This window comes from Ostrea edulis, chromosome 3, assembly GCF_947568905.1.
Source record: "Ostrea edulis chromosome 3, xbOstEdul1.1, whole genome shotgun sequence".
NCBI classification, from domain to species: domain Eukaryota; kingdom Metazoa; phylum Mollusca; class Bivalvia; order Ostreida; family Ostreidae; genus Ostrea; species Ostrea edulis.
In genome coordinates, this window is record NC_079166.1 from 43736622 (window position 1) to 43750006 (window position 13385).

The 13385-nt window shown below is 36.2% G+C and overlaps 1 protein-coding gene across 1 annotated transcript; it reads right to left on the reverse strand.

Moving 5' to 3' along the window:
• On the reverse strand, positions 1–2580 carry LOC125675607 (achaete-scute homolog 1a-like). Its single transcript, XM_048913363.2, has 2 exons — positions 1383–2580; positions 1–488 (listed from the first exon to the last, which is right to left on the reverse strand). Exon 1 carries the CDS (start codon positions 2013–2015, stop codon positions 1395–1397), a length of 621 nt encoding a protein of 206 aa, XP_048769320.1. The 5' UTR covers positions 2016–2580; the 3' UTR covers positions 1–488; positions 1383–1394.
• Positions 2581–13385: the final 10805 nt, after the last annotated feature.

Genomic DNA, 13385 nt, shown 5'->3' on the forward strand with positions numbered 1-13385 from the left:
GCATTATATTGGGTTTATTTTTAAATCATAAATCTAAAATAGAATTCTCTATACATTAAAAATATCTAAATAAAATAGTAGCACTTGTATAATCATGTATATAAAATATATATAATAAGCAATGGCATGATTCAAATTTGATTCTATAAAAATAGTTCTATTCAATATTATATATCAATAAAATAGAATTATAAATTCAAGTTTATTTTCATCTCCTCTTTTCATTTGCATAATTCTGTCACCGTCATCTGTCATCTTTTTTTCCGCGTTTGGAAGACTTATTTGTTTAAGATCACTCGCGTGTCGTCCCAAGGCTCGTGTTGCGCTATTCAACCACCTGTCAATCATAGGTAACACCTCCTTTGCACCTGGCGTTGTCGCTAGTGCGTATCTTGTGGGGCGGAGCTACGTTGGCAGGCAACGTAACGCCAAGCGCGTGCACCTTTCATTTTTTATCCAATCATGGAATGTTGATTTTAGGCCTCTTTCTGTTTGAATAAAAAATAATAAATGTTTAATGACAATAAGATAACACGCCTGACGCTGTTTGCGAAGGGTAAAATAAACAGAATGTAATTAGCAAATCTTATTACATTACATAAAAGAAATCCGTGGGTATGAGTTGTAGTAGTGCAATCAATAAATGGTCTCTGATCCTTTGCTAAATTTCGTAAGACTCATAAAAAGTAGCGCTATGCAAGTACTGATCACACAGGAAAGTGTATCCCACTCGGAAAATTAACTGAACTTTCTTTGCCAATGAACTATTTGAGAATCGTGCAATGTGCTTCATATTAATCAATTTTGTGGTGATGAATAATCTTTTAGGATAGCTATTCCGATAATTATTGTAAGGCGAAGGAGATTAAAGACAGGAATTATCGACTTGGAAGCGCCATAAGTAGATAGGGGTGTATCAGGATTGTGACATTCAGTGGCATTTCTTTATCAATAAAGTCAACAATACCTCAATACCGAAAGTTTACCCAGTAAACTTACCAGTGCTTATCCCCTAATGTTTCACAACTACATATCATAAAGTATCACCTCGGAATCAATAAAAAATTATATGACACTTCAATAAGATGTCTACTTCAATGACAATTCACTGTGCTATCAACCATTGCGTATTGTATTTTTGCAATAATTATTCCCTTGTTTGAATCTATAAATATTTTAATTATCTTAATCATTGAAGAATTGAACGCGTGTATATTTGCTACAGGATAGAGCAGAAGGAAATTATTACGAGATAGAAATAATGCATATGGAGAGAGCTAAAATAGACTGTGCCTGCTGCCCAATCCCATTCACTTTTACTTATTTGTGAATAAAATATTGTTTATATTGAATATATGCATATAGAACTATTGAAAACTTACCGCATGTTCGGCTTAAAACCAGTTGGTGAAGTCCAGAAGCTCTTCCTCCTCTGTGCTGAGGTTGAGACCTTCATGTGACGCCTCCGAGCAAGTGCTGGGGTGAGGGGAACTGACCGTGGGGGAGGGAGGAGCGACCGTCCCTGGGGAGGACTTAGGGAGACAGTTGTTGTCAAGGACGGCGTCCACTGCATCGTGTTCGTCCACCAGGGTTTGCAGATACCGGATGTAATCAATGGCAGCCTTCAGCGTGTCGACTTTGCTGAGTTTCTTGCTTTTGCCGCACTTGGCCCCAGCGGGAATGTGTTCTCGCAGAGTTGCAAAGGTCATGTTGATGAGTTTTACTCTGTTTCTCTCTCGTTCGTTGCGTCGCGCCACAGCAACAGTTGGTGGTTTTTGCAGTCCCAGGTACTCAGATTGCTGGTGACCAAAATCAAGACGCCTCTTGCACATCATCCGTCGAACGTTCTCCTTGTTGTCGTACACGTGGGATGCTCCGGCCTCGGGGGAGGATTCGGGTGATATAGAGAACATGCAGGACGGGGGCTCGTTAACAAAAGTCTGATATAGCATTTGACCATTGATGGTCTGAAAGTCTGAGACCTGATACTCCATTATTCTTGGGTCGTTCTCCATGCTAACGTGGATGATGACCTGAAATCTTGTGGCAGTCGTGTGTCGGAGTGAAGTCTAGTTCCAGCAAAATCGCTCAGGTAGAATATTTTCGATAGGTGAGATGTAAAAGTTTTGATATGGGTGTCCGACAGGACAATTTCTTTTATACGGATATTGACAATAGTATAAGTTAGGCCACACCTCCCTTTGGGTTTATCGCTTGCCGTATCCGCGTCGCGGGTCCGTCGCGTGCTCTTAACACTTGACTGAGTTTGTCAAATAGTAGAGTTGCCAAAATCGGCCCTCTCTCGCGTGAGTTTGTTCTTCGGCTCCACGCGTGAAGTAAATTGCAACTTATTTGAATTTTTCACAAACATTGACAATTTTAAAACACAGAATCTTTGTTATGTAAACTTTGCTTCTTTTCTTTGAGAACACTTGCAATGCATTTATTGCTGCATTTAAAAAGGCTTGGCTGGCGTTTTCCTCTACGCTTTCGTCTATCTGTCAACAATAATGCATCAAATCCGCATAAGATTAGCTGGAACAATGAAGTGACTTTGCATATTCAAAATCTTCAATTGAAATGCAAGTGGTGTACCGTTTCAGAATACTTCTCGAAAGTAAAACAGTTTTGCGCAACGGAGCGGAGCAAATGAAACAAGATTGATAGCAAAAGACAACCAAACAAAAAGACGCAAGAGATACCCATCAATTTTGCAGACAAAGTCGCTAGACGAAAGGACTTTATTGGTTTTTATCAGAATATTTCAGATGCGGGTATCACTCGTGTCTGCTCAGACAGAGCTAGCTTTTTTTTTTTTTTTTCTTTTTTTTTTGAAATTTTATTTTTAGAAATTGATTGTAATCGAAGTTTTGTCAAGATAGAACTATTTTCTCTTAAAACGATGACATATTAATTCCGGATTTTTGCCACTTGAGTCATTAAATTAGTGTAAAATAATTTTTGTTTATTTGTCAAGCATAATTCGAAATTGCTTACGCTACACGTAAATTTGTCATTGTTTAAACCAATAGTCATAATTATATTTTTCTACTTTACATTTGGAATAAAGCAAGATGGAACTGATTTATTTTAACGTATCTTATTTGACAAGAAGTTTTTCGCATGTTCCGCGATTTGTTTATATCGAGTGGACCCTCCGTACTCCGATTTCTATGACAAACGTTTCACTTAATGAAATTCCTTAATTGACACACAATTGAACTCCACACAGGAAATGAAGCGTTATGGCAAACATTTGTTTTGTTTGTATTTATCACTGTGTTTTAATTATTATGTGTTTGGCCCACGACTGCCGGGTTAGGTGATATACTCCCAGTTATTGAGAACGCTATGGAGAAGGTTTATTGAAGTTCTCGGCTTCAGATATATAACACAAACATTAAATCATATAGACATCAAATATCTATCTAATCCAGTGTCATGTATTCAAGAACACACATAGAGAAGAATGCAGGTAACTGCTAAGTAAGAAGATTATATATTTATAGTTACTTATAAAAATTAGAAATTTCAAGAAATCTGACATGTGTCGGTGTGGGATACCCTCTTTTGATCTTTTAGAGTGATTTTCAGGAAAAACGTTAATTATGCCACCGATTTATTAAATTCAACCACGCTCGGATTACTTTCCATATTACAAGAAAACGCTTAAAATTATTTGATAAGGCATCTACTTCGATCTTGTGGCAATTAAGCCCTTAATGGATCACAAAGACTTTAAAAACAAGAAAGAACTGACTGTGATTTTTCAGAAAACAAATACCATGCATTTACGAGCTGGAGATAATTCAACTTGTTTATAACTGTTGCGAGGGGCACTGGTGCTGAAATGTGTAAATTCTTTGTTAAAACGAATCACAAATGTTTGATTCACAATAATTTATCTTCAAGATATAATAAAAATTTAGACTCATAACTTTAAAAGAAATATTAAGAGTAGCTGAGATCGATTGATGTTGTTTTAGATGAGGGGAGATAATTAAGACGGGACGGGCTTGTATCCTCTACGTTAATCGAACTTTTGATTTTAGTTCAGATTCTTTATTTCCTTAACTTATACAGTTCATCGGTCATAAATACAAAATATATACAAATATATACAAATAAGACAGTAGAGGGTGAGTAGACATACAGATAGTTTGCTAGACTTGGAACCTTCAACAAATACAAATATTGTATTTTTACTGACTTTCACTTCCGAACATTATATTATATACATAAAACTTTTGAGCAATAGTAGTGACGGTACAAGCAGCAGCAGTAGTAGTAGTAATATAGTAGTAGTAATAGTAGTAGTATAGTATAGTAGTAGTAATAGTATAGTAGTGTTAGTAGTAGCAGTAGTAGTAGTAGTAGTTAGTAGTAGTAATAATAGTAGTAGTATAGTAGTAGTAGTAATAGTATAGTAGTGTTAGTAGTAGCAGTAGTAGTAGTAATAGTAGTAGTTAGAAGTAGTAGTAATAGTATAGTAGTGTTAGTAGTAGCAGTAGTATAGTATAGTAGTAGTATATTTGTGTTAGTAGTAGTAGTCGTGTGTTAGTAGTAGTAGTAATAGTAGTAGTAGTAGTAATAGTAGTAGTTAGCAGTAGTAATAGTAGTAGTAGTAATAGTAGTAGTATTGTTGCGAGCTCAGTATTTGAAAGTGGATCGAGTCTTTTTCTGTTGTGAACCTTGATGTCGCAAATATTCTCTGTAGGTACTATCTACTGTTTATCAACCATTAGTATTGAATAAAGATTTAGTTCCCAGGGAAATTGTTTATGTCTTTCGTTAGCAGGCGTTTGACAATAAAGGTATCCACTACCTGTTTAAGTTAGTGTGTACGTACTATATGCCTGACGAACATCAATCATTTCAAGATGAGACTTTTGCTTTTGGCACGCGATCTATACGTTGGTAAGCACTACACTGATATTCAAACTTCATGTTTCAGGGGGGGGGGGGGCAGTATTTACATGACTGAACAAAAATTATTTAGTTATCTAAAGTAGGTAATTGAATTAAGCAAAATAATTCCTGTATTCATAGGAAATAACATTCTGCAATTAGAAAAAGATTTCTTGCTAATCCTAGTTTGCATTGCATAGAACTACTTGTTGATTGTTGTCAGTGCGTTACCCTACCTGTTTAGAGTGACAACGTTTTAATGAGACTTAGCTGAGCGCCATGCAGAGCGACACAAAAGCGCCGATGATATCACTGTGGTAGTACGGGTGTCGTGATAGACCCTTAAATTTGATAAGGGGGCAAAGCGCCCGGCACCTCATTACGTTAGTTAGCGTTGGCGTTCACACAGGGACAAAACATCGAGGAAATTAACAGCAAATTGGACAATATCTTGTTTAGATCTCGCTTTGAACTGAGAGCTACCATCGCAATTTGTCCACGTGGCTTTGTTGGACTTTTATGATGAAGGTCAGATTCTTCAACCATCATGGAATCATTATTTCAATCAGTAAATTCTTCCACAGTTTGTTTATTCATTTTTTTTTTTAATATAGATATGAATTAAAACCAAAGAAAGTATTGAACACAATAACAATACTTCAAAAACATTGACCTCCAGTTTTGTTTGTCTGAATTAATATTACATACCCTTGTATCACTTTAACCATGTGAACAAATAGAAACATCGTCCTGGTTATATCTAAATCGCATGTGCACGTGTTCAAAGTTAAGAATTATAATTTTTTAACGTGATTGGGCGCTAATCTGATTATATCTTTCGTAGGTAAAGAAGTGAATGAAAGGGAATTATTAGAAATGGCTATTTACACACAGTATTGCATCAAAGAAATCGATGAAAGACTAAAGCCTTCAGAAAACGCTTGCATTGATGATATAGAATACAGTATCGAAACAGTGGGTAAATTTTCCGCAGCATTGGTTGGACTGTTGGTATATTAAATAAATGGGGGAATGGCCTTTGTCACATTATATAAGATATCAGAAATAACGAAAATTAAAAGTGATAACAAAGCTAAAATAGATATTAAAATGACACGCCTCGCTATAAGATGAACTTCAAATAACGAGCTCTGAACACCAGAACTAGAACGCATTGTCGTCATTAACCCATATATAGAACACTACAGACCACGAGAAACTTTGTAGGGTTTGATAAGGGACGCCTCGACAAAAATCCTATCAAGATTGGGCTCTTCAGACAGGGAACTATTTCCTTACGAGGATGCAGAAGTCGTACAAATGACGTCATAATAGTAGGAGAAGCGTGCGTGAAGTCGGATGCCTTGTTTTTGTAGTGATCACTTACCAACAAGTAATTTGTAAGATACAATGCACTGCATGGATTTACTTTTTGTTTAACAAAGATAACGGTTTTTGTACAGCCTAATTTCCAATAATCGTCCTAAAATTCGTCAAATGTCATTGTCGCTTCCTCTTAAATATCTTTTGTCTGTAAGTTTTAATGACAGTCTAAGACGCTTGCGACTCCACCTGGATTGTAACGATATACCGTGCATTTATTGCAAAAGCCCGTAAAATACTATGCACTTTCGACACACGGTCTACAAATCTCCGGAATAAGACTGTTGACAGACTTGTCGGAGACGACATAAGTGTAAAATCTCGGGCGTTGTACCTACGCGTGGCGATTCCATATAAGGAAATAGCGAATCGCACGACAGCGCACGTGAAAATGTTCACCTCTGTATACCTAAGTGGCAGGGTCTTAGATTTTATGGAAGCACTCAGTCGTTACTATTTTGTTTAATTTTGAAATATCATGTACAGAAGTCGTAGGCATGCTAATATATTATCATACAGCTGTTCCGGTACTGTCACGTGGTTCAACGACTCGTGGTGCAAAGACGTGCTCTTTAACTGTAAGTTTTTCCCCCCCAAAAGATTAGGCTTCACTGGCGATTGGTCTGCAATACTTTATCAAATCCCGTTTGAAATAAATCTTCACAAAAAGATAACGTTTTCAGTTGAATTCTGAAATTGAACCGATCCACGCACTTAAAGTTTTCAATAATAATACAATCTGCTAAAGATTTTGAATAAATATTTGGAGATGATGGTTTAATTTTCTTCTGTTTGTTCGTTATGAAATGAACTCAAAGGAGAACAACAAGATATTATGCATGATATTTGTTTTCATATTTTTGCAAAATTTAAGTGTCTTTCAGTGGCTTTCATCGGTGTTGTACTCGATAACAATGAAAGCATTTAATTAGCAAAATACACATGTAGTCTGTATAACAGAATACGCTTGACAGGCGTAGACAAAAATTCCTAAATAAAATTTATGCATTCGGAAATGCATGTTAATTTTTCCAGAACGCGAGAAAGTATTCGGTGAAGCAGGCTATTAAGAACTGTCATGGCGATTAATCTCGTGTTAACGAGATGAGCGGTCAGTGGACTAAAAGGACCGTCTAAAACCCTCCCTCTGGATCATCTAAAGACCAAATACATAGAAACGGGATCACAAGAAGGGCCGTCTAAAACCCTCCCTCCAAATCATCTAAAGACCAAATACATAGAAACGGGATCACAAGAAGGACCGTCTAAAACCCTCCCTCCGAATCATCTATAGACCAAATACATAGAAACGGGATCACAAGAAGGGGCATATTCGAAACATATAGTTTCAGTTAGCATTAAGAATAAAACGGGACTAAATACATGTATTTAATTTAAGTGGTAGATTGTGTCCCCTTCTTATGCAATAAAATCGTGAAAAAGAAACATATGTTACAAATTTGCAAAATTATATATGCTATTTATTGGGAGACTTTGAAAAGGGCACGATTCAACGAAACATGATTGCTATTTCAGATAAAAAGCCACACTTAACGCTGTAGATTGAGAATGTGTAAAGTGGGCGCTTTCCTACAGGTTTTGTTCCATTGATCTTATCAGAAAGTCTTTCACCTCGCTCTATTGTATGTGCAAACCTACAAGATTTTACATTACACAAGTTTTATTTCAAGTGGTGAAGACATTGTACGATGATTTAGCTGCCCTCGAAAAGCATTATTTACCGAGCCCGAAGACCGAGGTGAATATTGTCGAGGATAGCTGAATCATTGTATTAATTTAATAAAAGTCCATGTAGTTATTTTATTACATGAAAGGTGAAGATAACGAACAGTGATCAATCTCATGAATCCCATAAGCAATACAAAATAGATAGTTAGGCAAACACGGACCCCTGGACACACCAGAGGTGGGATCAGGTGCCTAGTAGGAGTAAGCATCCCTTGTCGATCGGTCTCACCCACAGTCAGCCCTCAACTTGATCAGATAAACGGAGTTATCCGTAGTCAAAATCAGTGTGCCACGAACGGTCTAACAATCGGTATGAAACACGTCAGACAGCATTTGACCCAATGATAGGTTGTATTGGTAAACTAGATCGTTATATCTATAAGAATAATTAAGCTATGCACAAAGGCCTTAAAGTCCTTACACATAGATGTAGTGTTCAACCTCACCAGAGTCAGTGTCTTCGGAACGTTTTACTTTTAGCTTTGTCGACCTGTGAATAATTTCTAAAATTGTGACTCGTACAGCGAGACGAAACTTTGTTAACTGGTTTATAAGGTCTGCTTTCCTGCACAACCGAGCACTGAAAATGACGTTTTTCAATGGACATCAAATAACCGGAACACAAACACGCAGTGAATTAGTCACTGACTCTTACAACCTTAACTAAACGTTAACTGTCAGTTAAATACGAATAACTTTTGTGCAACTGGATCAGATGTGTATTTCTGTACCTTACTCTGAGTCCAAACATCGAAAAGCCGACGCTTTTTTAAATTATTATTATTGAACATCAAATAACAGTAACGGGAATGAAAAATTCAGGATTGGAGAATTTTTGAAAATTTCTGTTCTGTTGTTTTCAGAGTTGTTTATTACAAGGTAACAATTTTTGTTCATTTCATCCCAATATATATTACAGCTGTCTTGTTTAAACATTGTAGCGGAAAGGTTGCCTCCATTAAATGAGGCGGATTTAATGACCGAATCCAGTCGTATTTCACTCACGCCTAATGAATTCATATTCTCAATAAATCACAAGCGTGTTAAGAATGTATAAAAATGTCTTTCCATTAATATTCTTGCGATTTACATACATTCTAAATTTTCAATTTCTGTAAGATGCAAAGAAAGCAACAATTTATTGATATGTGTTGTGAGTTTATTCACCATGCATGCAGGAAAATGCATGGAAATATTGCATGCAAAAACGTATAAAAACACCGCATGTATCGAATCACATGCCATGGGAAGGTTAACTACACAGTTAACTGTGCCATTCCATAATAAAAATCATTATTGGCCTGCTCAAATTTCAGGAGTATTGAGTTATTTTTTTAAAATATGAAAATTTCGTTAGCCGGATCATTTAACCTTTCCTTCTCGTTATTGCTGTAGAAAACATTCATTGTCTGTTTCAATATTGGCCAATCTGCCTTATTCCTGCCGAATCGGAGATGGTTTTTGCAACGGATTCGTTTCCTGGTTATGAGCTCAGATTATCACTGCCAAAATAATTTCTTTTCTCTATTTAAATCAATTTCATTTTTATTTCAGTATAGCTATATGAATATTAAATGTGTTTCTGATTGAATATCAAGTTCAACAGATTGCATGGTGTCTAGAGGCCACAAGATGGTTATCTAAATGACGATTTTTCTCCCTTCGTATTATTAAATCCCAGCTCTAAATATTCTTTGCATAACAACGTTAATGTGTGTGTGGAACATACGCCATCAAAATGACAGAATAACCCCGCAAGACATGATTAAAACCTTAAAAGCTTTCATAACTGCTTAAAAAACTTACTTATATGTCGCACCTGCGCACGCGCCAAACTCCTCGTGCCGCACGTCAGTGCGTCGATGGTACGACCAATGAAATACGTCTCTTAATGTAATGCAAAATATCTACATTTTAAGCAAATATTATGCAAAAACAATAAACAAGTCTGTTCTATCTTATTTAACGACCAAATTGACATTTCACATTGAATATACGAACAAAAAATTTCACAACTCTTTTAAAACGTAACCCTTCTGAGTGCTAAGGATGAAAGATCACAGACATTAAAATAGTGGTGTCTTCATGCAGTCTTTGATTTCGTATCACTTCATAAACGCTTAAAGAGAGCGAATGATTAAGCTTTATCCAAACTCGCAGATAATGATCCTTTTGTATATAAAAAAAGAAATATTCCATCGATAAGATGTTTTATTGCAGAAAGCGTTCTATCCGTAGTCCCTCTACAGGTTAATTGTCCAGTATATTGTAACTGAAGAAACCTAATACCTTTCAAACAGATTAATGAAGTAGCCCACAATTTGATTCCATAGTTTAGAATTTAAAACAATAATAATGGTAATTTTACAAACATACGTGTATGTCTCCAATACATTGAACACAAACACTAAATTTCTTGCTGTGAATTTATGCAGTTGGGTTCTTTGATTTGACACTCGGTGTCCTTGATTAAAGCTTTGATTAATAGGTGGCGTCTGTAATATTTTCTATCTATCTATTTATTTTTGAAAGTCAAATGACGTCTCAATAGCTATTAAATGCGTGTAAGATCTCACGGTTTGTAACATTGATGTCATTTCTTTACATGGCAGACCCATCTTAAACAGTATAGGATTTTGAAGGCAACAGTATGCTTACTTTGCATATCTGCACCTACCTATATTTCTACTAAAGTTTTTGGTTCCTTTGTTTGTTTGTTCGTTGGTTTTTTCACTTGTTTATCTATAGATTTACAAAATTTAAAACAGACTTAAGGTATGGCTGGCAACAGGTGATTTGATTTTAGCAAAACGTTAGATCGAATTACAGGAGAAATGTACATATACAGGATTCTGTCTGGATCCAGGGTTCTGTTTACTCTGGATCCAGATTTATTTACTCTGGATCCAGGATCCTGTTTACTCTGGATCCAAGATACTGTTTGCTCTGGATCCAGGATTCTATTTACTCTGGATCCAAGATACTGTTTGCTCTGGATCCAGATTTATTTACTCTGGATCCAGGATTCTATTTACTCTGGATCCAGGATTCTGTTTACTCTGGATCCAAGATACTGTTTGCTCTGGATCCAGATTTATTTACTCTGGATCCAGGATTCTATTTACTCTGGATCCAGGATTCTGTTTACTCTGGATCCAGATTTATTTACTCTGGATCCAGGATACTGTTTACTCTGGATCCAGATTTATTTACTCTGGGTCCAGGATTCTATTTACTCTGGATCTAGGATTCTATTTACTCTGGATCCAGGAATCTGTTTACTCTGGATCCAGATTTATTTACTCTGGATCCAGGATTCTATTTACTCTGGATCCAGGATTCTGTTTACTCTGGATCCAGGATTCTATTTACTCTGGATCCAGGATTCTATTTACTCTGGATCCAGGAATCTGTTTACTCTGGATCATAGATTCTATATATAGTTTTAAGTCTGATGAAAACGTTTTTAGGCACATATTTAGGATCTAATGTTATACATATTTTTGTAGATAGCTTGTTTAATCTTTTAGTGCATACAACTATAAACTATATGCATTTTGCTTTAGTCAATATTTATCTTGGATATATAAAGATCACGATTTAATTCAACGTACGGCTCTAGTGTAGCTGATTTATAACACAGTGTACTAAAATTCACTTTACATCTTCTGTGAAACCCTGAAAAGAATGTTTAAAATATAAAATGCACGGTTTAAAGATCAATGGCTTTCTTTGTGTAGCAGGGATACAAATTGAAACACCTTGACCCGAGCAAAATCTTTATATGTTTATCAAACGCTTCAAAGCATGCTACAAATCGCTGCATTTACATTTGTAAGACATGTTTCATTTTGAAAGGATGCTCATAATTGCACCTTTTTATTAATATTTTGTCGTTTTTAATTGCTGAAATTTAAATATCTGTTCAATATTTTGCAGATGCCAAGTATTGTGGCTGAGGTGGGCTTTAGCAGACCCTGCCTCATTAACATGGCAAAACCAAATTTATCTCAGCAAATCAAATAAAAACGAACATGTCGGGCTGCATTATATATTCAATATCTTCTGCCATGTCAATAGGTTGGCCTGTATCTGAATATTATTAACACTTTTTCAAAGTCAGTTTTTTTTATATCATTTTAAATAATATTTAAACTAATTAGTTGGTCGTGAATTCGTATCTTTTTTCTGAGGGAAACATAAACGCCTCGCGTTATTCTGTACAAAATGTTCGGCCGGGTAGGGGTATTGTCGATACATTGGGAATTATGTATGGTGTCAAATGGATGAAAGAGATTACACAAATTGTCGGCAAGATTTAACATATTTTTGCATAAACTCTGTCCCCCAATCTCTCCCCACTGGGATGAAATCATGTCAGTTACATTTCTGGTATTATCTCCCATGTACATGGGTACAATGGCGCGGAGAAGATTTTACGCGCTGATTAACAGTCTAGTGTTAACCTCACTGTTTCAGAATAAATTTCCATGGAATTAAAGTCAAACTTCTAAAAATACGGAAAAATCACGCGGTTTTTCGGTGTTTGGTCACAGCGATGAACAAGGTTGCGGCATCCGACCTTTAGCAGAGCGACCAGACCGTGGACCATGCGCTCATCCATTGTCCTCTTGTATGAAGTCAAGGAATGTTCCTAGTGCTGGTTTAAGGAAATATCAAAAAATATTAATTAGCGTTGCTAGCAGCAGTTAAGGCAACGTGAACAGGTTCAGAATGTAATAAATATTATGTTATAATTCACACAAGTGGTTTTCTATTATAACCCCCGCTCCCCAACACCCGGAATAGAACAAAAGCACTCGTGGTATTCACGATTTTATAACTTTTACAATATTCATGAACATATTTCAAACAGTGTCCACAACTTGGTGACATAATGCATAATATATTCTTCTTTGGCCGAAATTATCAAGGTCATGCAATGGGGAGACTCACCGTGAATTTCACGAGAACCCAATCTACTAGGGTAAGAAATAATTCGAAATAGACCCAAGTAGAATGTCTCATCACAGACTACAGAGACAATAAGGAATTATACTACTGTATACAGGACCTCTCTCTCTCTCTCTCTCTCTCTCTCTCTCTCTCTCTCTCTACAGGTGCATTGGAATCGATTTTGCCAGGGTAGGGGGGGGGGGTAGTGGTGAAATGGACAAAAATAAAACGGGGACGAAATTTGCCCTATATACAGTATTTAGTACCACTAATTCAATTTTTTTTTTTTTTGCATTGTCAATTAAACATAAAACAACTTAATTGTGGCAAGTTTCGAGTGGCGGAAAAGGAAAATATATTGCCAGAATATCCGGGATTTAACGGTTCCA

Excerpts from the sequence above, each read along its gene's own strand:
- LOC125675607 (XM_048913363.2), bottom strand. The coding sequence starts at position 2,015 with ATGGAGAACGACCCAAGAATAATGGAGTATCAGGTCTCAGACTTTCAG.